We start from the raw sequence: 26,650 nt of genomic DNA, 5'->3' as shown, positions 1-26,650 counted from the left end.
ATATCTAATAGCTCCCAAGACACCTTTGACCTTTTAAGATGGCTTAGTCAGATGGCTTTTAGCAGTGATGAAAGGCAGAAATCCTGCCTCATGTGGAGGCCTCAAAGAAAGCTGGATAAAATGAAACTGTTCTCAGTATAGGTTTCTAGAAGGAAAATAGTGTATTTTCATGTATGTGGTACCCATCCATCCTCTTCACTGTAGGGTGGGGATTTTTCTTGTCAGGGTGGGGTAATATTTTGTGTGGGTTAACAAAGCACATCCAAGCTTCTGCCAGTGTATGTCAGTCCTGAACTCTCACGCCACTTGTAAGAGTAAACTGCCAGGATTGTTAGAAGTTGTGGAGAAAAATGAGAGAGTAACCCCGTTACTGTAACGTGAGTGAATTAAGATAGCATTCTAGGTTTAGGGTTAGTTTTACAAACTAGTCGGTGAGTAAACAGACTCCTTCTGGGATACATTCTTATTAAATCTGAACCTACAAATTGTAGTATAGCGTATGTACACCATGCATGTATATTACACATAGAGTGTGTACTGTACTTTCAGAGGTCATTACAGCTTTTCAAGGGTAAAAAAGAGAATCTGTTGACTAAATCACTTGGAATCACACTTTCCCATAGGCTCTTAAAAACCTCTAGCTGAGAATTCACTAATGTAGACTGGGTTGGTATTTTCCAAACAAGGTAGCTACTTATGATTGCAGCAGTCTGGCAACAGAAAACCTCAACACGAAGAAGGAAAAAGTGAATAGAAACTTAGCCTGATGCTTAGAATCCTTTTATGCCATGTGCTTCGGACCCTCCAAATAGCCAGCATCGGCTTTGCCCAATTGTCACAGAATGGATTTAAGACCTTGAGCACAGACAGATGCTGCAGCTCTGGCTTCAATGTTCTTCCTAGATAGTGCTTTGAATATTGGCATAAAGCATTCTTGCAAGCATAGCCGAGAGAGTCTGAAATCCATTTCTTTGATATATTTATTGCCCTGAAATAAGTCCGGTCTCCTGACCACATGCATGTCTGAGAAGCAAGAAACAAATAACAGCTCTAATTTAAATGAGGTGGCTTTGTAATCTGATTCCTGCAGAAATTAGCTTCTCTACTCATCAAGCACAAAGCCATGCAAAGACATAGCTTATTCCCAGTTGTCTATTGAGTATCTTTTGTCCGTGTTCATTTATTCCATAGGCATCAAAGGAAGATGTAATACATATGTTCACATCAATTTCCATTTAATGGTCTGTTGCTCATAATGTCTCTGCATTAAATTAGGAAATTTGGAACATGTCTGCCTTTGAGGCTGCAGGGAATAATGCTCTACTAGAAAGCCTGAAGTACTAGCTGCGCATAAAATCTTGGGAGAGTTTTTGCGGCTTACGTGTTGGATTGAAAGGAGGTTTGTGGCTGGTCATTGCCGGGTGCAGAAAGCGGGAGACCACAAAAAGCTGTTTGTCTAGGCACAATGGCAATAGTCTGCTCTAAATACAGGTTTGAGAATGTGTGCGGTGGGTCAGATCCCATATATCGTCAGGGAGCTGAAATGGAAAATGATTTTATCCCCTCTGTTTCAGAGCTGTGTCCACACAGGTTTTTGCAGACTGACGTGAATTTACTTGGCCACTGGTCAGTTCAAAGCAAAGCTAATAAGCCTGGAGTAACTCTGGACAGTTGCTGGAATTTGGGTTGCTGAGCATGTTTAATGATAAGCTGTTCTCGGAGGTCTGGGTTGCTAGCTCAGTTCGATGAGTTCATGTTTGCCTTCCGAAGATAGCGTAGACGTACCGAGTTCCAGGAGACGCTGCATTTTTCTGCTCTCCTGGCCAGAGACATGTGGTCATTCCCTATCCCAGTTACAGCTGCCTGAGGCCATGTTCAGATACTTATTCAGCATAAGCACTCAGTGTTTTTACAATGTACTTGAGAGCCTCAATGCCCTCCAGCCCTTTAAATGGGCTCTGATAGGTCCTCTGATATGTTTGAGACCAGAAGTTGCTTTTCTTCTGGAGAAGATGGAAATTGAAAAGTCAGCTGGTTATGATGGCAAATGTCCAGAAAGGACATAATCTTACATTGGCACGTGAATGAACTGGAAGCACATTACAAGGCCTCTCTTCTCTTCGTTTTTATTTGTAGGAATGTGTAGCAACGTTTTAATCCCAATAAATTATCCTTTTAGGACTCTTCTGAATAGACCAGCTGCCAGTAATTAAACAATGAAGTCAGTGCACTATCTATCAGGTCCAACAAGTCTAGCCTTTAAAACAAATACGCCCCTGGGTATTGGAACCAAGAAGCCTGGTTTCCTATTTGCCTTTGTGACATATTTGAGCTCTAATTTGGATTATAACTGGGTGATATTCAGGGAGGACTGATCTCACGCGGATGCCTTTCCCTCAGTGAGAATGCTAGAGGGATCTGTTGCTTTCTGACCTGCCTGTGTTAATAAAAGTGATACTAGCTTAATAGCTCTGACGCTTTGCTGCCTCTGTCAAATTTGACTGCATCCATCAGAGGACTCGCAAGGCGTTCAGGGAAGAGACAGCGAGATGGGAGACTGAGGCCCACGCAGGCATGGTAACTACATAGTTGTCACTTGCTGGGAAGTTGGGCCAAAAATATCCAGCTGTGGCCATAGTGAAGTGCAGGAGTATCCCCATTGCTGAAATTATGATTTAACGGGTAAGCCAGGAAATGCCCTGACATTAAGGCTGGAAAATCATGCCATAACTACCTCACAGCATGTTGGAAGTCCTGAAGATCTGAGTAATAGACTGCATGAGGAAGCACTGGGATCTCTGTCATCTGTGTGTGTGTTGTTTTTTTGTTTTGAGTTTTTTTTTTTTTTTTTAAGATTAGAAAAGCACCTGCCGAGAATGTCTTATTATATTTCAGGCTGGTCTAGATGAGTTCTGGAGGTCCTGACAGGTCTGTTTTCTATTATTCTATGCCAATCATCTCCAAAGAAGCATAGCATCAAGCAGTACAAAAATAGGCTATTTTGCGCCATCCGTTTCTGTAGCAGGGGGGTTTCTTGAGAATTTTGCTCTCAGGTCAGGGCACGTCAATTAAAATATGATGATTTTGCAACAATAGGCCAGACACCAATGGTGAGCTGTGATCTAGTCTCTCTTCCTCCACTAATTGCTGTTGGTTGACTCTCTTGACCTAATAAGCTTGAGAGGAAAAACTGACCTGTTTTTTTTCTCTCCCCACCCTCCACAGACTTGGGATGATGAGCTGGAAAGATCGGCCCATGCTTGGGCTCAGCAGTGCATCTGGGACCACGGGCCTAGTGTCCTCATCAGGTCAATTGGACAGAACCTGGCGGTTCACTGGGGCAGGTAAGAGCTGGGAAGCCACAAGCTAATCGCAAAAAGTAATGTAAGGATCCTCCCTGAGAGGCAGAGTAAAAGGTTTGCCTGGTTGTTGCTTAACAGGGTGCTGGGGAGACAGGAGAAAAGGTGAGGAGCAATAACTGCTATTACTTCAGTGAAAGGGGGACAGTAAAGACATCTGCAGTGCCCTTCAGCTGACTATTCCCAGCAAGCCAGCTCTGATTCTGGTTCCTTCATATATCTAAATCTCAGGTCATGACGTGCCTAAGGTCACTCACGCCCATTGAGAAGAACAGCTATTGAACCCACCGCCTTTGGTCCTCAATCTGCTGTTTCGGGGACAGCTTCTGGCAGCACACTGAGAACCAACTGAAATCTCTCAGAAACAATGTCTGGATATTACTGCTCGTTCACCACTCATTGCTATAGATCTTTTGAATGTCTCTCACTGTATTTCCCATAGATATATATCCAGCTGCTAGTTTCTCTTTACTCTTTACCACTCCACGTTTTATTTTGTCCTTCTGGGGAAAGTTTTTAACCTAGGGTTGGTATCCTGGCTAAGAATGATTAAGTTAAAGCTTCCAAGTGGCTTTGCCTCTCCACACCGTGGTGAAAAGTGTTTATAGGTTAAGCCTGCTTTGCAAAGCAAATGTTTTGTTTGTGCTCTGAAAACCTAATGAGCTGAAATGAAGTTACGCTTGTTGTGAATCAGGTAGAACTTGGTTGAAAGCAATGGAAATTTGCTGGTGTGAAATTAGCCTGATATAAAAATTGGGCCCATTTTTGTTGGCAGAATTAAATAATGATTGGAAAGTAGAGTGGTTAATCCATTGGGAACAAAGTCAAAAGATCAGGCTGTTCTTGGCTCTCCTACAGGCTTTCAAGATGGCCACAGTTATTGATGGAGTTAGATCCAATCTTACTCCCCTTGCAATCACTGAGAGGAAAAAGAGATCATATTTATCTCAGTTTTTTCAGGAACTGGCCATAACTTGATTGCCTCAATTTCCTCTTTTGTAAAATAGGATTCGGAAAGTATTCACTTAATGATGACATGAGATTAACGTTTCTAAAATACTTCTAATGAATAACTTTTAATGAAGAGCTGGCTGAAAGAACAAACTACAGTTGGTAATGATATCATTTGTATTTCTGGCTGCTTGCTTCATGTGAACTGTTGAAAGCAATAAAAAAAGCAGTGGGTTTGAAGAGCAGTTCTAGTCTGACACAGAGTTTGCAGATTGCTCTGCTTGCTCCTTGTGTACGTAGCATGCAACGCGCATGTTTCTCTAGGCCATAACATCATGCCCGTTCCCCAGACAAGCACAAGTAATGTCAAAGGTGCCGCAGAGTGCAATATTGTGTGCTTAGCTTGTGCAAAGTATGTGCCACGCACGGAGGAGTTGGCTGCACAGGGAAATTATGGCAGTCAAAGGTGGGGCACATTAACAGTTTTGCACTAACACAGGTGTGATGTGAGTATGGAAAAGTTCACTCCATTTTCAAAGGCCTTACCGTATTCACTGCTAATGTACTTCCAGATTTAGCAAACTGCCGCATGGCAAAACAGGTACACGATGGCTTTCAGTTTAAGATGTTTGGCAAACCTTAACTTGTGTTTACTTTCAAAATACACTTTTCTGCCAAACTAGAAGTTTTTTGTGATCGAGTGGAAAAGCCAGGAGGACATTTCAGGTCAGCGGCATTTGAAGAGTGTGTCAAACCTATAAATAATACAGTCAGACTGGGCTGTGAATTTGGGGAAAGAAATAGTCTTTAAATTTTTTGATGAGATTTCTTTTTTTTCTTCTGATCGTAAAACCACGTTACCGAGTGTTTTTAGCTAGCACCTCCTCAAAGAATGAAACTTGCCTTAAGAAAATGTTCAGTTAGTTTATGCGTAGTAAAAATTGTGCTAAAATTCTGACGTTACGGCATGCCAGGAGGCTACAGATATTGTCTGAAAGCATCTAAAAGAAGTTGATGCTCTAAGCTGTGATGGTTTTGATCTTTCAGGTATCGCTCTCCAGCCTTCCATGTCCAGTCTTGGTATGACGAGGTTAAAGATTACACATACCCGTATCCTCACGAGTGCAACCCCTGGTGCCCAGAGAAATGCACCGGATCTATGTGCACACATTACACTCAGGTAAGGGAGACGGAGCGCTTTGGCATCTATATTCTCTCTGTCCCACCCTGGCCTGTTTGTCACTGAAGTATAGGCTTGATGTGCCCGCAGTGGGCTAGTTTGCTCGTTTTAACCAGCAGTGTTGCATTTGCAGATAGTCTGGGCCACGACGAACAAGATTGGCTGTGCCGTGAACGTCTGCAAGCAGATGAACGTCTGGGGAGAAATCTGGGAGAACGCGGTCTACCTGGTCTGCAACTACTCACCCAAGTAAGGGAGATCAGATGGGCTCTCCCAGCTTTCCTAAAGCCGCATGCTGGCAGGTTGCTTAACTCACCCAGAATCTGGGGAAGAGATTTCAAGCAGTCTAGACTGGTGGTTGTGGCTTTAAATTTTTTCTTTAGACTGCAGCACGGAGCTGGTTCAAGCCTTCTGAGCGTTGCCTGGAAAACTGAATGAGGGGCTGGGGCCAGGCCGGAGCTTTGATGTCACTGCCATGGGAAGGAGGAGCAGGAGATGGCGAGGACGGAGCTGGGGGAGATCCCTGCCAAGCGAGGCTCGCTCTCGCTGCTGCTCGGAGGGTGGGAGGGGATAGGAGCGGTGATTAATGCTCCTTAGTGCCGCTGGCCTCGATTCCAGCAGTAGCCTCCATGCCCCGTCCCCGAGGCTGGCACAGGCGAAGCAGGCTGTGGTATCGTGACAAATTTTCGCCCCCCTGCACAGTCTACGGTTTTAAGCAAACTGCTGCTCCATGCAGTCAGCCCTGCCCCAGCTGCTGGTAGAAGCCACCTGAGTTTGGAGCCGTTGTACGAGGAGCTACATAAAGATGGGTCCCTGGCCTGGTGACGTTCCTGTGATTTAAAAAAAAAAAAAAAAAAAAAAAAAGTGAAATAACTGCAGGGGTTGAGATTTAGCCAGCTTGATAGCTTGATTAAGTTTAAAAATGAAACTTGCATTTAAAACCCTGGAGTACTACATCTGGAAGAAGTTTCCTGCCTTCTGGGTAGCTGGCAATTGCAATTAGTATTTTCTGTTTTAATGACTCATATGAGAGGTGTTTCCACACCGGGTCGCTGGCAATTCACAACTGAGAGAGCATCAAAAAGAAATAGGGAAATTATATATATTATATACAAATGGAGCAGCTTGGAGAGCATCTGAGTTCTGGAGTCCGTAGGGCGTAATAACATGGGGGAAAAAAGCCATGGAGGTACGGAGCCGGGCCACGAAACCCAGCCGCTGGAGCCTGTAGTGCAATCCAGGCAGAAGCTCGTGGGTTGGGTTGTCTCACACGAACCCTTCTCCCCACTTAAGATACTAAGTGTGCTATGCTCCTTTACGGTTTGGAGGGATTTAATAACCAGTCCTCCTACGGGATCCTGCTATAGCCCATGGAGTTCCCGTAGTAGGTTGGACTCCTGTGCACGTCATCCATTCAGGGCTGCTGGATGGAAAAATACTCTATTTCTGCAGTTTCTACTTTAATGTCTTCTCTCTGGCTTCAGTGTACGCTGTCCTCAGCTAGCCTTATAGGTGGAGACAGCTGAAAGAGCAATAACCAAAGGGTTCGTAGTCACAGGCTGAACTCTGCCTTCTTGAACCTTCTCAGCCCCTAATGTTTATCGACACAGAGGGCCAAAGATGCCTTTTGTTTCTGGGTAGTTTCTTGAGAAAATACAGTCATCCATTGACTTACGTCTGTTTACGTAAGATCGCAGTGTTTGTATTAGTTCAATGTGAAGGTGGTATTACTTATGTGTATACGAATGTGCAATTCATTCAAATAAACCCTGCAGAAAATGTTTTCTTGGAAGTGAAATCGGGGGAAAGCTTTCCTTGCAAGGCTTTTCTGGGCTAGCTGTTTAGTTTTTGCTTAGTTCCTCTGGGCTAGGGCAAGAGCTAAGGTTTCTGCACCCTCAGAAGCAAAACTGGGGGCTTGGGGACAGCTGGTTTGGGCAAGGAGAAAGCACAAAGCACTCTTCTGCTTCCCGGATGATCTGGTGAGCCCAGGGCACTCTTATTTTTGGTGTCTCAGGCTGAGCCGTGTGCTTTTCTGCTTGGAAACGGTTCCAGATGGAAAATGGGACAGCTTTTAAATGGAAAGAGCTGTGCTCCGGCCTGGCCGCGGAGCTGCCCCAGGGGGTTGGAGAAAACGGTGGGAGACTTGTGGCTCTGGTGGCTTTGGCGAACGCGCGCCAGAGAGCCGACGGCAAGAGCTAGTCAGCCGCTACCCGGCCGGGGAGGAGAAAGCAGGCGGCCTCCCCGTGTCCATCCTTCCCCTCGGTCTGCGACGTTAGCGCTAACGAGCTGCGGACCGTCTGGGAGCGGAGCGGGCTGGCCTCTCCCGCGCTGGGGGCTCAGCTCGGAGGGTGGTGCTGCGGGTCTGTGACCGGACGGCGTTTCTCCCGTGCTTCCAGGGGGAACTGGATCGGGGAAGCCCCGTACAAGAACGGCCGCCCCTGCTCCGAGTGCCCGCCGAGCTACGGAGGAGGCTGCCAGAACAACCTCTGCTACAAAGGTAGGTGCCGGCACCCGCCGCCTTCGGCCAGCACGGGGCGGAAAGGCTCAAACAGGCTTCTGCCCGGAAGCTTTTAATTAGTCACTGATTTACGTGCCTTTTAATCTGCCACCCTTAACATTTAGCCGTCGGGACATCAGCAGCCGTGTCTGAAACAGAATGATGTTGAGATGCCTTAAAAAAAAAAAAAAAAAAACAGACAAAACCTCCCCCCCCCACCACCACCCCCAAAAACCTAAAACTCAGCTCCTGCGTATTTGTCCCAGTGAAAATTAGAGCAGGCTCTCCGACGGAGGGACGTTGCTCTGCGTTTACATCGGTTTGGCTCGCGCGTTCGGGCGGGATTTTGATCTCTGGAAGGCTGCGGGTAGGAGCGATCCCGTCCTGCCGGGTTTGTTTGGGAAGGGAATGTTCTCCCGCGGTTTCCAGCGGCAATGTGGGTGGGCAGGCCTTGGCCGCCTGCCCCGCTCCTTCTGGGTCCTGGGACGGAGCATTTCCCTCTCCTCCGCCGTGGGTTTGCTGGCTGCAAAACGAATACAGCGGTTCCTGTTTCTTGGAGGAGAAGGGGGGATCCTGGACAGTCTTCTGACACGTGGAGTTCCCGTAGAATGAAGGTTGTTATAAAGCAAGGGTGAAAAATACTATTAATGCTGAAATTTCCAGCGGAGCAGCTCTAATTCCCCTAGGGCAGAGGATTTACCCGGGCTGAGTGTTGAGGGAGTCTCTTTTTTTCCCCCTATGAGTTTTATTGCATGAAGAACTAGGGCTCCTCTAAATGGGCAAACTCACCCAAAGCGGAGGCTCGTTTTGTTGCAGTGCATTTGTCGTTTTAATCCGGGGGCACAGGGACCGTGAGGAAAGCCAAGCAAGCGCAGGTGGATGCCGCCGACAGAGGGATGGAGCACGCTGGTTGAGCAGCTGGAGGGAGAAATTCCTCTGGAAGACTCCAGCCATCCATCATCCGCTTGTTTGCGCCGTTCCTCTTTTCATTGCTGAGGCCGAGCGCGGCGTAGGGTTTCAGATGGGACAGGCCAGGTGCAATGAATTTAGCTGGCACCACTTCCAGAGTCCCTTTTCCCACCTGTAACAGCAGTGGATTTGTTCTTTAGCGGAGGTAAAAAGGAGGACAGCAGCTCCACGGCTATGGAGCTGTGACGCAGCAGGGATTAGGCTGCAGCGAGACCCTTCTTTCACCGCTGGTCAGGATGAGGCTGTGGCTGTTGGGGGGGTTTTGAAGAGCTTTAGCCACCTTCCCAGGTACTAAGGTTCTCTTTTTAGTAGACTTCCAGCAAATTTGTGTTTTTTTTATTTCCCTCTGGAGAGAAAGAGCTGGAAACAGGTTGGAAAAGTAGAAATATCAGTGCATTTTTGTTCTCTAAATAGTGGGGCTCATTGCAACCGTTTATGGTTAAGCTGTGTATGCGCTGCTTTATGTGCAGAGCAAGCGACTGCCGGAAAATCCAGTCTCCTTTCCTGGTGCGATACCTGCCTTGGCAATAGCCTTGTGCCATGTTTAACTTGCATTTTAAGTTTCCAGCTATTTAAAAATGGATCCTTGTCAAAGCAAATAATCTCCTTCAGCATATGAGCTTGTTTGCCTTTCTTGTTAATACTAACGTGCTGCCATTATTTTTTTTAATTCCCCTTCTAATAAGATTATCGTTATGAAGATACCATAATCCCTGAGACAGATGAGACCAATGAAGTGGAGACTTCACAGCTGGCAGAGCACAAACCCATATGGTTCCCCAACCTGGAGAGCAAGCCCGTCAAACCAGTCAAGACCAAGAAAACCACCTCCAACAGCTACATGAGTAAGACAATATTTTTGTTTTTCAGCTCCCCTAAGTTTTAAAGCACTTCTATAGGGCAAGGTGTGGAAAGCTACGTGGAGGGTCAGTTAAAAACAAAAACAACTGGGAGGACGTTTGAGTGGAGAGGGAAGGTGATCTGTGGATAACTTGCAGTTAGTTATAGCAGAATTGGGGAGCAAAGCTTTCAAAAGCCGCTCGTGCCCTTCCGCGCGTCGCGCTCGGCAGCGTTGGCTCGTTCTTTGCCGCCGGTGCTGCCTTTTAAGACCTCTTGAGCAAGCGTCAATGAGCTGAAGGTTCCCAGATTAGGAGTCACTTCAGCAAATGTTGGTTTTATATCACGTTTAAAATATACCAAACTCAACAGCGACCCTCCTCACAACTTTTCTGGGGATTCTACTTTGTTTGTTTTTCTTTCTTGCTTCTTGCTTGGGAAGATTTCTGAAGTTATTTGTGGAGTTGATAGTGCTTCCTCTATTGTTTTCTAACCGTTGTTAATTAAAAGACTGTTATCCTGAAAATGAGGGGAGGTGAAGAAACGCATCCTTTTCAAGTTCGTCTGCTACCGTCTTGAGAGCCTGTAATTAAACGGAGAATGAGCGCTCTGGCTGCGGACCTTGGGCTGTAAATCAAAACCTTCTGCTGTCCAATGTTTCTTCCCTGCTAATATTTAAGAAAATACCTGTCTCATACGCGAAAGGCTGAAGAGGCACGAACTGCTTCAGGTTGCCGGTGCTGCCCAGTCTGTGACCAGATTTTGTCTGGCACTTTCTTCCTCACAGTCTTTCCTCTTGCACCTCACGTTTTGTTTAATATATGTACATATATATTTTTTTTTTCCCCCCAGCACAAGTCATTACCTGTGAAACCAAGATGAGGGACAAATGCAGAGGCTCAACATGCAACAGGTAGTGTTTCAATGATATCTTTTGGAGCGGTCCGGGAAAAAGCAGTCTAAAAATTGGTAGGTTCTCGCAAACAGGGGAGAGCCTGTACTACGTTTTTATGACTATCTAGGTAAGTCCTTTCAAGGGGTTTACCCAAGGCCTTGAAAAAGCTTTCATTCTCTTTCTACAAAGCGTTCAGGCAAGTTTAGGAGTGAGGTGACTTAGTCTATTTTATGCAGCCATGATAACCCACTGGTCCAGGTGTCCAAAATCATTTAATAAAGTTTGGCAGAGTTGTTTTTTGAACCTTTCTGCTGCGTTCCATTCCTGTCCAAGGCAGACCAATAATTCATGGCTCGTCCCCTCCCAGCCAGTCAAGAACTTCTGGTTAAGGTTTCTGCGAAGAACGAGACAGTTTATCACTTGGAGAAAAACCAAATCCACAGAATCTAAATATTGGTCGGGTTTTTGAGGAGGGTGGAGAAACAGTTTTAAAAAGTAGCTATTTTGCAATCTTGTTTTTAAATGGAAGAATTACGTGAAATGAATGGAATGACTATTAAATGAAATAGAGTCAAAGTCTGTTTTTCTTGAATTGTTTTTTTGCCACCCTCAAAGATATATATCTTTACTAGGTATCTGTGCCCAGCTGGCTGCCTGTACAGTAAGGGAAAGATCTTTGGAACATTCTATTATGAGAGTGTAAGTACCTTTTAATAGCTCATAGATGTAATTTGTGGGGAGGTAGTGGTAATAACAGAAATGGGAAATGCCAACTATTTTAATGTAATTTGGCGTTTCAAATTCTCCAGTTGTGGTGCTATGAAATGTGCTAATAAAGATTATATGCATTTTCTTCATCTTAGGGATTAAAAAAAAAAAAAGTCTGGAAAGACGAAGTGATTCCAGACTTGATCTTGTCATGAATGCTCTTAATGTGCAATGAAAAATCATGGAGGCTGAGGGACAGAGATCAGTAACTCTTTTTAGGATCTTTTTTGTAGTGCAGGCAATTGTCATACTGGACAGAACCTCTATACTAAAAACACTATTAAAAACCATAGCTAAAGAATATTTCGGAATGATCTGATGGATCTTGAATGAGCAACGTAATTTATAAAACGTGGTGGTGTTTTCCCATCAGAGCTACTTTTGGGGTGAAAAAAAGGTTGAAGATGAAATAGTGTGTGTTGTGTCTTTTTTTTTTTTTTTTTTAATAAGCTCGCTTTCTGCTTGAAATTCCAAGTTTTTAGCATCAAGCCAAACACCACCAGTCGCAGATACTTTTACTAGTGCACTGATGGTGCTTTCCCTGGACCAACCTCGTTGCCCGTTCTCGCCGCAGGTGCGTGACGGCATGGCCCAGGACACGCTGTTGCCGTACAGCTTCGTGACTGCAGACAATAGCCGCCTCCAAGCGATTTCAGCAGAAATATATTGGGTTTCAGCATCTAGTAGAGAACTGGAAATATTTCATACGAGCAGTTAATTTCCAATACTCCTTTTCTTCTAAATTATCTCTAAATGTTTGGTTTTGCCATTTAAAAAAGCTTGTCATTCAACCAAGCAGTGCTTAGAAGAGAAAAAATGAGTAAGGTTATGCTGGAAGGGTAGCGCTTAACAGCAGATTCCATAGGAACCTACTCAGTTTATTTTCCATTTGGCATTTTGGTGGTGGTTTTATTTCTTATTGTTTTACACAGCTGTTGGTCACTGTTGCCCCGTGATTGAGTTCTATTTCATCTATTTCTATTTCCATTTGTTCTGTTCCTCTCAGTCATCGAGCATATGTCGTGCTGCCATTCATTACGGCATCCTAGACAACAAGGGAGGCCTGGTTGATATCACGAGGAAGGGGAGGACGCCGGCATTTGTGAAGTCCACCAGAAACGGCGTAGAATCTTTTAGGTACCACCTTTTTGGAAAAAAACCCTCTTATCTCTGTATTTGCTTTAAATATAAGCAGTTATTGCATCATCTTTGTTACTCATATATGGACAGAGTAATTTAAGTAATTATAGTACACATATTTTTAATACTCTTTTTTTGTTTGCTTGTTTTATAGGAAAAATAAGCCTTCAAATGCCTTCATGGTTTCCAAAGTCGCAAGTAAGTTTATAAAGCTGAGGAGAAACCATTATTGCGAGAGTTTTATGGCATACGTGAAAATATCATTCCATACAATACTCTCTTCCATTTTAAGTGATCATGTCAAATGAAGTGACGTCACAGCTGAGTCCTACCATTGCAATCCATTGCCCAATAGGGGCTATTTCACCATCAACCGTCTCGTTTGTCCCTGGGGTGCTAGGAGCAGGGCGATGAACAGTGTGGTAACTGGCCACTTCTGGCAGCATCTCTTGGTGGTGAATAATGGTCAGGTCTAAACATCTGCTGCAGCATCAGGAGCTGCTGATGGTGGAAGGTCAGCCATCCTTGTGTGAAAGACTCCCTCTTGTGCGAACACTGTACAAAACCTGCAAAAATTAGTTTCCAAAAGTACATAATGTAATCGTGCAATAGTATATTGAAACATATAAAATAATACGTATGAATTTAGTTTACAACCGTGAGTCACCATAGTTACTGCTATTTAAACAGTTCTCACTTTCTGAATAAGTCTGAGTAATTCCTCCTCTATATAATCTTCATTTGATTAGGTCCCTTTGAGCTATGTTAGGGTAAAATCTGAGGTGTCAGCTTATTTAGACTCCAAGTCCGGCATCTACGTAGCTATAGCAAAAATACACCAATCTTGTGGGTTAGCTGCTTTCCTCTTTCAAAAGCTGTGACCTTTTGAAGACCGTGCTGTAGTAACCTACCTGGATTTCTGCTGGAGAGCTTTAGAGCCTCTCCTCAGTGCTGTCCTGAAAGCAGAAAGCAGCTCTCCTTCTGGCTGCAGCTCTGCCCTCAGCTGGTTGCACGGCTTGTTGGAGGTGCTGCGGGACTGAGGCTCAAGCTATCAGCCCTAATAATTTTCCTCTCTGTATTTATTTTTGCAGCGCAGACGCTGGACTGTTATACTACAGTAGCTGAACTGTGCCAGTTCAAAAAGCCGGCGACCCACTGCCCAAGGTAACGGCATGCCACAAGCACAACCCTATTTGCGTTCAGCTTAAATCTGCACTGCTGGAGGGACAGGCAGGTTAAAGCAGGGCCAGCGACATGGAGATATCTGAATCTGGGGGCTAAAGGAAGAGGAGCAGGTTATGCCAGATGAGCTGGAGAAAGGGTTCAAGAACGGTCTGTCTCCTCCTGCAGCCAGGCTTTTCCCCCAAGCATATCCTCAGCATGGGCAGGCACACCAACTTCGTGATATAAAATCCATGCTAAGTTTCTCAGCTCTTTCGGTAGCATAAAGAAGCCAGGTGAAGTGATCCATTTCAGCAAGCCGCTGGGTATGGGTGTGCAGCTTCGCGCGCTGCCTTTATTCTCTTGCACTTGCTGGTTTTTTTCTTTTTTAAGGTTTTCCTTTTCATCTTAAAATGCGGGAGAACTTTGTTCTAGAAAGCTGTTTTGTGCAGGTGTAAGTGATGGCAGTGCAGGGGGAACGAACACATGCGACTAATTGGGTGCACAGCATTGTGCAGAAACATAGAAACTCCCCTTTGAAAATGTCATAAAAGATCAATCCCTCTTTTACTGATCTAAAAAATCTCTGTTTGCAGTCCTGCAGTAACTACCAAATGTCATCTGAGGGGAACAAGTAATTAGATTCACTGTTGCCACCTGCAGACCAGATGCAGGCACTTGAAATCTTCCAAGAATGCAACTTGTTTTCCTGTTGAGCCTTTATATAGAGAATAAATATGAATAAATTGTTTTCTAGGATTTATTGTCCAGCCCACTGTAAAGACGAGCCATCATACTGGGCACCGGTGTTTGGCACTAATGTCTACGCAGATGTGAGTATGCTCCTTTCCTTGACGAACAGGCATGGCACGAAGTCTGGATTGCAGTGATGGGGTCCCCAAAGGACATGGGGGACTGCAAATTAGGAAGGCACGAGTTACACGTGAGGTCAAACTTTACCTGATTGTTGCAATTTTGGGCTGGGATAAATGGGGAAGAACTCTTGCCACCAGTGTTACATTGGTCTCCCAAAGAATAGATTGGGACAAGTGGGGCAGCGGCAGCCTGGGTAAAAGACTGCGTTCTGGGCAAAGCCAGGGTAGGTCCATGTGGAGCCAGCTGTAGTCCCTGAAGTGTTGCTTTCCAGGTTCTTGCGGCATCGTGTCACAGATAAGTCTATGTGAGATGGCTCTACCTATGCCATGATGTACCCTCAGCGGGGATAATCCTGCCGTGCTAGCTGACATGCAGGATGGAGAGAGTCCTTTTCGGTCGTGGAGATGCGTCCCACTTGCTGGGGAAGTGGCAGTGCAACAGCAGCACTGGTGTTAGCCGGACATATCCGCTGTGGGCTGTGGTGTACCGCAGAGGTTAGCAACAGGCACAAGCGCTACCACATCGACTGGGACAACAGGCTTGGGAGCCTTGTGGTTCCTGCCACCAACTTGCTCTTCTGGTCTTTGGCAGGTCACTCAACCACCCTCTGCCTCAGGTCCGTTGTCTGTGAAACCACGATCGCTCTTGTCCCCCTTTGTCAGGTGCCTTGAGGTCACAGATGACAACCTAAGGGCTTGTGTTATTACATGTGCTTCCGTACTCGGTAGTTGGCATAAGCAGCCTATCTTCCCCCTCCCTGTCCTCCTCTGTCTTGGAGCTGAGTAGCGTTTGGGAACAGCTGGGACGCAGCGTAGTGCAGCGGGAAGAAAGCATGCGAGTCAGGTCTATTGGTTTGTTTTTCCTAACTCCGCTCGTGGGGATGAGCAGAACTTGATGCTGAAATGAGGTCGAGAGTCATTTTTTTGAAATGTCTCAACATTAGCCTGCAAAACCTTTATTTCAATGCTTTTTCCATTTGTGCATACCTCTTTTTTTTTTTTTTTTTTCCTTTCCCATTAGAGTTTCTGCCTTTAGAAACGTCACCTCCTGGGTCTGTGTGTAGGAACTTGCTTTCTGAAGGCCTTGGGGAAGCAGCCAGCAGGTTGTAGGTCCTGGTGAGCACATGAAAACCTGCCTGTACGTGGTGAGCGGGTCTCACTCTGGCAGCTCAGTGTCGTCACGGAGCTTTTCAGACTCCTGAGAAAAACGTTGTGGGGAAAATTTATTACAAAACAAATGGGGAAAGCCAGTGTGAAAGTGCTTTTTAAACAACTTTTATTTTACTCAAGACAACTTATTTTTAAGGGTAGGGCCACACAAACAAGTTACCGTAGACAAGCTGACATGCAAATTTATAGCTGTCCTGTGGTACCTGCGTATGCTCTGACCCTGCAGTAAGTGGAAAATAGTTTTCTCTTTCTCTTACTGAGGAGAAAACTCCCTCAGATTAGCTCCGAGTGAGGCCTGAGATTACAGGGGTTTTAGGTGAGTGCCACCATCCCAGTCGTGTATCGTTTCCTGATTTGTACTGACGCAAAAGGATTAGTGTCCTTTAATGAATCACAAGCTCCATTTCCTACCTTACCCCCTGGGTATTGTGTTTCATAAGCTGAAGCACGGAATGTGATTTGGGGGGGAAAAGAGAGGATTCGGCCACTTCCTAAAGGGTCTGGTTAACCTTTTTGTGGACTACTATGCCAATAGTATGGTGAGAGTCTAATAAGGAAAGCATTTACAGTATTAGGAGAGTGAGTAACTGGTAGCAAAAAGAAAAAAAAAAAAGTGGAGGGGAAGAAAGAAAAGAAGAAACCTGCAGGAAAAAAAAAGAATTTGAGGAGGCTGTGAAACACGTTGCAAGGGGAGAGGTATTGATGACGATAAATTCGGAAGCTGGAAAGCTGACAAGAGGAACGCACATGCCGTGCAGTGGGAATTTGGGCAAAGCCTTTTCCCACAGAGAGCGCTGACTGTGCAGAATGCCCTCCAGGAGGGGATGCTGTGAATTAACCGAAGCCGGAGTCCGAAAAATAATTAAAGCAGGCAATAAACAGGATGAGACAAGTGCTAGTCTTCTGGGAAGGGTCTTTGGCTTCACAGCTGGAGTGGCACCTTCATGGCCCTGGGGGGACTTGTGCCCCAACTGTGTCTCATTTAATAAGTTATCTAAAAGCAAATGAAGCGTTTTGCCCTGTCTCAAATCTGTGCTCCCTTCCAGGGTGCCCTCTGGCCCCGTGGCAGCTCCTCCAACACATTAATTTTCAAAATGCTCTGGCAACTAAAGAGTAAATAGTCCAAGCAGTGGTGACAAAAATACTTGACTGGTCCCTGTAACTGTATCTGATTCACTGAGCTTTCAGCCTGAGATAGCTTCTATATTTGCACGATCCTGGGATGGCATGTGAAAGTTTGCTTTGCCACAAAGAACAAAGCTATGACATGAAGAATTGATATTTTTTACGAAATAATTCTGATTTTTGTTTAGGAGGCATAGGAACCACTATCTCAGCTTGTGTTTATCCACTTTCTATGCATTCTAATCTTATTTTTTTAAATTTATCAGAGTAATACTGCTATTTTAAACTATGCTTCAAAGGCTTGGGAAATTTGCCTTTATAAGAGATGAGGCTGACACAGCGTGGGGAGCTGAGGAGTTAGCGAAGTTGGGTAGCTGTGCCCAGTGGCAGAATAAGACCACAAATGCTCTGCTGAGACACGGTAGCTAGGAATCGCGAAAGGTTCATGGCAAATCACAGGAGCGAAGAGTACAAGAAGAAACCTAGCTCATGAAATCAGGATTTTTTGCAGCACTGATAAATCATTCCAGAGTAGGAAAAGCAGTGCCATGGTCTTTCAGAAAGCAGGTCTCTAACTGCTCTTTTAAATGAGACAAATGAAGCCACTTTGTGAATAAAATAGTTTGACCTTTTTTTTCCTCATATGGCTCAGAGAGTCCGACTCTCTCACCACTGGTCCATTTTGTCTTACAGGAGGCCTGAAAGGCCCCCCACCCCAGTCCCTGCTATAGATAGTAACTGGACACTTTTCAGAGCAATAGGATTCTCTTATAGGTATACTTGGTGGCCTAAAGCACAAGAGGTATAGGCAACCTTTGCTTTAAAAGAAGTACAGGAAATTTTTCATGATGAAAGTTAATAAGACTGTGGAACAGGGCCATAGAGGAGCCTTGAAATTTGGGGCAAGAGAGCATGAACAAAATGCAAGACAACCTGTTGTGGGAAAAGTGTGTGTCCAGATTCCAGGCCTATCCACTAAATGGAATTACTTTTCCATGAGAACAGACTTGTTGCCTGTATGCAGAGTTTACAGATTCAAGTGGCTCATGGGATGGGGGAATCGTGTCCAAAATCCTTTCAGCACTGAAATTAATGGTGAGAAGCGGCTGACTAGGGAATAGAAAAGTTGTTGCCTATATTCTTTGGTGTTGCATTGCAGGGAAGGGAAAAGTTGTTTACGCTGCCAAATTTTAGACAAAATTGAGTCTGTGTGCTTTTCTCCTGGCGCACAGCTGACGGAGAGGCAGCTGGTCTTCCAGGAGTGGGTAGATGACTAGAAATTCAGCCTCAGTCAGGGGCCCTGGGTTACCTGCTAAGGCAGACAAGTACCGAAAGTAGGTTGTTCAAGAGTGACTTGTAAAAGCATATCTTCAAAGGCACTTTGCTGCTTTATGGTGTTTGCAGGGATCTTCGGTTTGTAACTGTTGGTAATGTCATAGGTGGGTTTGCACTGCAGATGATGGGAGCATCCCTGGGATGGTCAGAGGTACCTGCTTTTGTGGGGCTGGTTACATATAAGTGTCCGAGCATGCATGGTTGACTTTTCCAGTGGTAAAAGTGGGGAAAAAATGGACATTTTCCATGAATGCCTGCATGGGCCTAGGAAATAAAACTGAACTTCTGCTCATGCAGAGAGGAGCAGTTCTGAGGTAATGCCGGAGCTGTGCGAGCACCTGGCGATCTTTATCAAAGCTATAAAAGAGCTTTTAAGTTTCACAAAACACCGTTGCACTGGGAGATGTATAAATGTAAATGTATAAGGTCACATGCTGCCTGGCTCCAGGTGTGACATCCCCTCAAGGGAAGCCTGTGTCCCATTTGCATTCAGGACCCTCCTGAGCGGAGATACTTCTCCGCTCTGGAGACTGATACATTCTCCACAAGCACTTTCATTTACGAGGCTTTTAGAGGAGAATAGGTTGCTTGCACAACAAGGCAGATTTTATCACTGGAGGAAACCAAGTTGGGTTGCTCAGCTTTCCTGAGAAATAAACCGTAATGATTAAACCAGTCATGCTAATGAGGTAATTACAGGTGAGTTTAGTTCATAGTCATTGATTATTGCTAATAGCCTACTATAAAATGTATTGTAGTTTTATGGTGTGGGCCTCAGAGTTCACTTCTTCAGGAAATGCTCCCAAGAGCACCCCAGGAGACTCGTGCAGTGCTGAGGTGGACACAAAGGGCTGCACTAAGGAAAGCTGTTGCATTGGCGGTGCTGCTGACATAGTTCTGATGTTGAGGGGGAAGGCCTTTATTCCTGTAGTATTTCTCATCTTCCAAAGGCTCTGCAAGCAACTCATTAAAGTACATCCTGGACTGGCATGGAAGAAGGCGGTAATCCAACACAGCGATAAAGGGAGGGTATAGGTGAGGGAATAAAAAGCTTTTTGGTCAAAGCTTTGAGTAAGCAGCAGAACAGCAAGTCCTGGAAAAAATGGGATGCTTTGATAGGAACATCGTTTAGGATGTTTCCCAGTGGAGAATGTTGCAAATTGATCCAGGATGGTTTAGTTTTATGAGCCAATTTTAGATTTACAGATTTCCCATTGCATACTAGGGCAAATTCACAGAGTATCTTCCAAACACAGTGTTCCTTTGCTCCCCTGACCATATATAGAAGCAAAACACCAAATTGGCAATTAAAACTGCAAGAGCTGCCAAGAGATAGGCGATCCAGAGTGATAAATATATAGGGGACAAGGCAAACCTCCCATATAAGGCTGAGGGAGAGAAACAGCACGCTCTGTGTTGTACATGGACGATGGGAATGTTTGCCCTCGGCGCTGGCCAGGGCATTGCAGATTCTGTGGTAGTTTGGGTTTTTTTAGTTTTAGTGATCGTGCAGTTCATGAGTTTAGGATTTTCACCTGCTGGAGTTCTCTGTGTTAGGACTGATTTTTATTTGTTGCTGTTCCAGCTAGCTGCATATAAATCCTTTAGCAGGTTGATCGCCAAGTTTATATTATGCCTAAGTGTTCTCTGCTATTACTCTATTTCCTGGATGCTTTTGACACTTAGTCATCATTCTTCGTATTTTGTGCTCCTCCAGCACTTCTAACTGTGCATTGAGTAGAATAGGGTAAGAGAGCAGCGTGCACTGGGGTTTTTAGTCCTTTCAGAGGTTGTAATTTCCCTCAGGCTCAATGTAGTCTTACAGGGTAATGGATTATCTGGCTGTCTGAAAGCTAGACCGCTCAATGGGTGCAGTGCATCTGATTTTCCTAGAAAGGAGGATGTGAACTTTCCAGATAACCGGTCATTTAGCTTAATTCAGTGAAAGTGTCTGCTTTTCAAGCAGCAGGGTGAATGAGCTTGTAGGGGTGGCTGGTCACTAGCAAAGAGGTGTCACCGCCGCTCTCTGGTGCAGGCACAAGGAGCAGGAGGCACTGGCTAGAAAGTTGTCCTTGAGTCAGCTTTGGTCCCAGATAACATCGCAGATGTGGCTCCATGGCAGGAAGGTACAGTGGAAAGGCTGCTTGCCTTCTGCTGTGGTGGGTCCTTTTGCAGGTGTTTCACTTATGTTTGATACTGGGGCTTGTGACATATCCGCAGACTCTGGCGTGTGACATCTTTCTTCCTGTTCCCTCCATAAGAGGGACAGAAGTGTTTCATGCCTCTTTCATATGTCTGTCTTTTTTATTCTTTGGTACTGATGTAAAAGCTAAATCGGGATCCCCAGATATAAAATATAGATGTTTTGTAAGTTAAAATAATTAAATATTTTTCAGAGCTCCAGTATCTGCAAAACAGCAGTGCATGCAGGAGTCATTCCAGATGAAGAAGGTGGTTTTGTGGATGTGATGCCTGTAGAAAAGAAGAAAAGTTATGTTGGCTCCTTAAAGAATGGGGTCCAATCTGAGAGGTAAGATGTTCTTCTTTGTACTTTCCTCTCTTGTATTTTTGATTATGTGTTCAATTATATGTCAAAGTCAGCAGATATCGGCTAGTCAGGGCGGTGAGTTGGAAATACGCGACCTAACAATGTCACTGCAAATTTTGAGAAGCAAATAAATAGAGCGTGTTGTCCTATTCCTACCTTCCACAAGTGAGTGGCTACTTTCAGATTAGTGTTGAAAGGTAAGGAATATTGTTAAGCCCTTTTTTTTTTCCCCAGTACCTTAGATTTTACAGTATGAGTCCATATTAATACATTTCACTGTGTGTGCATCGTGCTGGAATTTCACTCCTTTAATTATTACACTGGTTAGTACTGGACAATGTTTAGGGAATAAATTCTAAAGACTCATGCTTTGAGGCTTATAGGACAGAACCCCATTGAATTCTGGGGTGTAAGATGCTTTTGTAGCTGTTAAACCTCTTTCCACAAGAGTACAGAGGAAATCAAGTAAATGAATCTCTTGAGAGATTCTGAAGATGAAGTTGACCACCTTGTAACTCCCTACGGTTTCTTTTGGTCTAACTTTGCCGATTTCAGTGAATAATTGCAATTCAGTGCTTCCAAAATTCTGTACCTCAGAATACATGTAAATGTATGATGTAATGACAAATGTAATGATTGAATCTCAGCTCATTCAGTCCTTCCTGATTCACCACTTCCAGTTCAGTTTATGATATATTTTTCAGATGTTAATATAATGGCACTGATTCCTCAAACCGTTTGCAAGCTGTCTTTGCAAACGGAAATCCCCACAGGCATGGTGATTTTTGGTCACTGCTGACATGGCTGTCTGCTTTATGCGGTTCCTCGTTTATAACTACTGTAAGAAATCCAAAGGAGTTTGTGATTTTTTTTATTCTAATAATTAACATCCCAGAATGCTGTAGAGCATTTCAGAAAAGAAAAAAAAAAACCTGTGATGGGCAAACTAGAGGCATAGGTTCCTTTACTACAGATCCACAATGGTCAGAATTTGTCAGCAGCGTGAACAGTATTTGGTGCAGTGTATCTGTTGTAATTTGGTACATTTGCTTTTAGCCTGGGTTTATGTTCCAAAGCCTCCTGTTCCTATGATTTTTCTTCTATTTTCCTTTTTCTATATTTTACGCTAATAGCAAACTTTTTACTTGCATGACAAACACTGGCCCAGCTAAGAATAAACTTTACCACTAGCAGTGACCTGTAATATGAGCAGCAGGTGCTGATTTAGGAGACGAGGGAAACTGAAGACGTTGTTACAGCAGGGATGAGTATGAAGATTTGGAAGGTGTTATTTGCGCTCAGGGATAAGGAGCACCTTCATGCTACAGGATCCACTGGACTGTGGACTAGCTTTGAAAGATCAAGGTGAAAGCCTTATCCTGTAGGACACTGGAAATAACCTTAGGTAAAGATATATATCCAAGCAGGTACAGGGCAAGGCTGCCTTTAAGGTTTGCTGCGTCTTCATTCCTGTTAGAATGCAAATTCTGCAGAAGATAGAAATTGTGCCTTTGTCTAAGGTGTTGCAGGCCAGCAGATCTGAGGAAATAAAGTCTGGAAATTGGACTAATCCCCTGCCCCCGTACATACAGTCACCTCCAGCAGCTGTTGGAGGCACCATTGTAGATTGAAAATGAATATACTTTTTTATTGTCTTTTTAAGTGAGCACATCTGGCTATTCCTCCTGCCAGCATCAGGAAACGGTCCAGATGGGCCTTGGGAGCCTGCCAGCCTCTGTGACAGTTGTACTCAGGAAAACTTGTTCCTCCTTAGGCGTGAATCTCTGCAGAAGGGAGCACAGAGTCCCTTGGATAAAAGCTATCACTGCAGAGAGCCTTTTGCTTCCCTTTTGTTGGCATCAGCACCGTGGAGCTAGGCCGAAAGCATAAAACAAATGTGAATCTGTGGATTTCTGCCTCTTCTCTTTTTACTCCTTTCTCCTTGCACTGCCATGCACTCTATCGCTGCACTGAGCCGCCAGGCTTTTACGTGAGCGGCTCCCGATGGGCCACGTCGGCATTAACACTGCGTGTTGAGTGTGGGCACCCCAAGACGTTGAGTTGTCTGCAGGTCTGTCCTGCAGTGCCTGTCTTTGATTCGTTACATTTCTTTTTTTTTTTCTTTCTTTTTTTTCTTCCAGCCTGAAGAATCCTTCGGATGGAAATGCTTTCCGAATTTTTGCTGTGAAGCAGTAAATTCCCAGGGAAGGTGCAAGTTTCTTTGGGAGAGCACTCCGCTGATCTCGAGAGACAGGAAGGCTCCTCTGATGGCATCAGCTCTGAAAATACCCTCCTTGCCGATCTCTTTCAGGGAATTAAACAAGGAAAAAGAAAAAAGAAAAAAAAAAAAGACAATAGGTTCTGACTCAGCTGTTTGCATCTCATGGCACCAGTTCAGCGTTGTATCTTTTTGTTTCGTGTTTTTGTTTTTCTAGGGGCATTCAGCAATAATAGACTGTTGTAACTTTCAATGTACAAGAGAGGTGTGCTACACAGAACCGAGGTGGCTCAACATACAGCAGAGGCGACGGTCTTTGCCTGGCCCTTGGATGGCAATTTTGGGTTTGAAGCATCTACTTGCCCATGCCCAATGCCGTGCACAGGCAAGCAGGCTCAGTAGTGAGCTACTGTCCAGGCAACAGGCCCTTTAAAACAGGAAAAAGTTTTAAAATTTGCATTTTTCAATCTTTCGGGAAGAGCGTGGGCTTTGAGAGTGTTTTTGGTCAGTTTTGGTGTTTTATGTGTAAAAGAACAGCAAAGTGATTTTTTTTTTTTTCTCCTAACGAGGTGACGTGCATGAACAACACTGAGTTAGGCTGCTGGAGCTTTGCATTGAGCTAAGTAGCATGACGGCATGATGTGTGGGGGAGAGGACCTTTCTGTCGGCCTGATGTTGAGGTTTACTGGAGGATGGAGTAGAGTAGGAGTTGACGGCAGAGACCCTCGCTGCAGAAGACAAGGCCACCGAATAATCCAAACAGCAGGTTTCATGTTTGCTGGTCAAACATTAGCAGGTACTTTTTAAGTCTGGTAATCTATGAGAAGTCAGTGAATTGGGGCTCCTGTGCTGGCACATCTCATATTATATTACATGCCATTTAAAAAAAATAAAATTTCAGTTAAATGCAGTATATTGTTTTATACAGCAGTGCTGGTTGTTTTATCTGTAGTAGTCAAGCAGTGATAAAGTTAATCTTATTTTTGTTAGGAATGGTTGCATCCATATGAAGCATGTTCGCTTTACCTTGGTGAAGTTCTTCATTGTGTGTGCAGTCCTGAGACGTTAAATATAGGAAATGAATTGGGCTCGATGAATTTCTTCCATTTGATCTGCGACACCTGCAGAACTTGCAGTGCGAATGCTGTATCCTGGAGCACTGGGCATCCAGGGTGCTGTATTTGCAAAATGTATAGGTGTAGTTATGATATTGTTTAATATTTTATTATTTATGTCTCAACAAGCATCCAAATGCATTTCAAAGACTAAAAAAATTAAAACTAGCCAAAAGAATAGCCTAGCATAAGCTGCTCTTTAAAGCAGAAGAGTATTCCTTGCTTTCTATTTGAAATGAATTTTTAGACTTGATCTACGCATGCATCTTTCGATGCACACACATCCAGTAACTTCATTAGTCATGAGAAGCCAACATAAACCTTAGTTCTTCAGTTCATATAAACCTATAGTCCCTCTGCTCGATAACTTGATTATAGTATTGTATAACAAATGGGAAAATGTTTCACTCTACTTGGCAGATGTCTCATAGCTGCTCTTATGCTCAGGCTGTATTCAATTTAAACTACGAAGATATAAAGCCATGTCTTCAAGCTGTTTCAAAACAGAGACTAAAAATGTTTATATGATTAAACCCCTCTTTAATTCTATAAACACCATGAAATCAACAAGGAAATTGCATTTATCGGTCAGTTTGCCTCACAGATGAGCTTTCTTTCTCTGTGAAGTCTGAATGTGGAAAGAAACCGTTTGTAAAACATGAAGTTGGGACTGCTTTGCATTGTCTCCGTTAAGTTCTGCATAGCAAACCTTCCTTTGGAACAGATATAGAAGAATGACTCAATGTGTTGTCTTTGTTTATATAGTATTGTCTTTCAAGGTGTACAGTATTTGCTTTAGATAGGAGAGAATTAACTTTTTTTCTTATTAGGTAAATTGATGTTAAAAACAGCTGGAATATATCTTAGAAAAGCTGCTGGTTGGAAGGGTCTGAGATCTTGGCAGTGAGATGAGGCTTCCCTGTTTCTGCCCGTTGTGGATAGTAATGCTCTACATGGTCCAGCACAAGCCCATTAAGTGCTGCAGCATGAATCCACGGCCCTTGTGGGCCAAATGTTAACCACAGTACTAAGTTTTGACTCGGAAAGTGCAGTAGATGCAAGCAGATATCCAGTGGAATCCTTTCTACCGACTTCAGGGGGGATTTGAAAAGCACATAAACCACATCAGAGCTAAAATAGGATGCCACCTGTAATATGCTGTCCATGACAATTATTGATATATTATAAAATGATGGAAAGAGATGCGAGAGGGGAGAAAGTTCTTAAGAGAAATATCTGGTGGATCAGCGTAGAGCACATATAAAAATCTAGCCAACGTGGGATGTATCTACCTGACAAAAAGGGGACGAAGGAAGAATTATTATTCCAACAGAAATATCCTAAAATGCCTAATTGAAGTTACAATTGCATATTTTTATCTTCAGCCAACTGGTTTGGATTTTTAGAAACCGATGTTATTTAAGTCTGTATCTGTTTATTTTTATATTTGTTGTACAAAAGAGAAATTGTGACTTTACACAAATGTTATTCGAGGTCCTGGGTGCTATTAATTTAAACATACCTCCACCAGCATTAGGGGAGATCAGGTCCTCCAAGGTGGTCATGATATATCACTTTCGATCGTGTGCGCTAGCTGTTCATATATAGGTGGGACAGTACCAGTTTTTAGACACGTATTTTGTTTCTATGATACCAAAACTTTACTTAGCTTAATATATTTCAGTACAGCTTAAGGACACAGAATGTCCTTACCTTTATATCAACACATACCTTCCTCCTCAGACCCTAGCTCAGCAGATTAGGAAAGTGCGTGCCAACTTTAAGCGCCCAAGTAGTAGCCTTAGCGAAGCATCTGGTTAATCATGGCAAGGCTGATGCCACGTGGTCGTTCATGCCCAGTCAACTTCTTCCCAAAACCAAGGCTCAACTCAGACGTTGTGTCGTGTCACTGCCAGCACACTGAATCTGGCTCAGCAGAGCTGGATTTCTGGAAAAAATGCAAAAACCGAAGTGTGTTACTTCTCTGCCTCCTGGCCAGTGGGCGCAGTCACAGTCTGGTTAGCCCTCGCAATTCATCTGTTTTAAGAAGTCAGCAGTGGTTCGGCCAACAGCCGACTGAAGATTCTCCAGTCGTGTACGTGGTTGGTTGTGCAGTCTAAATATTTAGGGCCAGTTCATAGAGTTGCTTTTTTTCTATGAAAAATGATGTATTTTACTACTTTCTATGTATAAAAGTTTCTTGTAAATTTTTGTGTGCCTTTGCATGTTTTTCAAGGGGCAGTGTGTTTATAAACTATAATTTTTTCTAAATACAGAATTGTAAAATATCTTTTTTTCCCCTCTGTTTTCTTTTGATTTCTGAATTATTTGTGAAATAAAACCTTCCCAGAATGAATGCTCCCCCTTGTCTTTAATGCTCAGTCAGAGCCAAGGTTGTATTTAGAAGGGTGAGCCTGAGCTATTTGCAATTACTCATGGGACTAAAGTAGCCCCTGGAGAGCCCAAGTGAGATCAGGATGTGCTGAGCCACCGTGCAGAGCCTGTTC

General features: G+C 44.0%; 1 protein-coding gene across 5 annotated transcripts in view; it reads left to right on the top strand.

Moving 5' to 3' along the window:
* CRISPLD2 (cysteine rich secretory protein LCCL domain containing 2) overlaps window positions 1-26,319 on the top strand; it is a 34,710-nt gene extending 8,391 nt beyond the window's left edge. For all 5 annotated transcript variants that reach the window (XM_068955859.1, XM_068955858.1, XM_068955860.1 and 2 more), the window contains 13 exons: window positions 3,226-3,344; window positions 5,358-5,490; window positions 5,624-5,739; window positions 7,887-7,987; window positions 9,643-9,801; window positions 10,646-10,706; window positions 11,321-11,387; window positions 12,463-12,593; window positions 12,751-12,794; window positions 13,688-13,760; window positions 14,515-14,590; window positions 20,659-20,792; window positions 22,952-26,319. In XM_068955859.1, the coding sequence (XP_068811960.1) occupies window positions 3,226-3,344; window positions 5,358-5,490; window positions 5,624-5,739; window positions 7,887-7,987; window positions 9,643-9,801; window positions 10,646-10,706; window positions 11,321-11,387; window positions 12,463-12,593; window positions 12,751-12,794; window positions 13,688-13,760; window positions 14,515-14,590; window positions 20,659-20,792; window positions 22,952-23,006 (1,269 nt within the window). In that variant the 3' untranslated portion in view covers window positions 23,007-26,319. The remainder of the gene's footprint in view (window positions 1-3,225; window positions 3,345-5,357; window positions 5,491-5,623; window positions 5,740-7,886; window positions 7,988-9,642; window positions 9,802-10,645; window positions 10,707-11,320; window positions 11,388-12,462; window positions 12,594-12,750; window positions 12,795-13,687; window positions 13,761-14,514; window positions 14,591-20,658; window positions 20,793-22,951) is intronic.
* The last annotated feature ends 331 nt before the right edge of the window (window positions 26,320-26,650 follow it).

Source organism: Struthio camelus, chromosome 10 (genome assembly GCF_040807025.1).
Source record: "Struthio camelus isolate bStrCam1 chromosome 10, bStrCam1.hap1, whole genome shotgun sequence".
NCBI classification, from domain to species: domain Eukaryota; kingdom Metazoa; phylum Chordata; class Aves; order Struthioniformes; family Struthionidae; genus Struthio; species Struthio camelus.
Note: the sequence above shows the minus strand (reverse complement) of the source record. Positions and strands in the feature narration are given on the sequence as shown.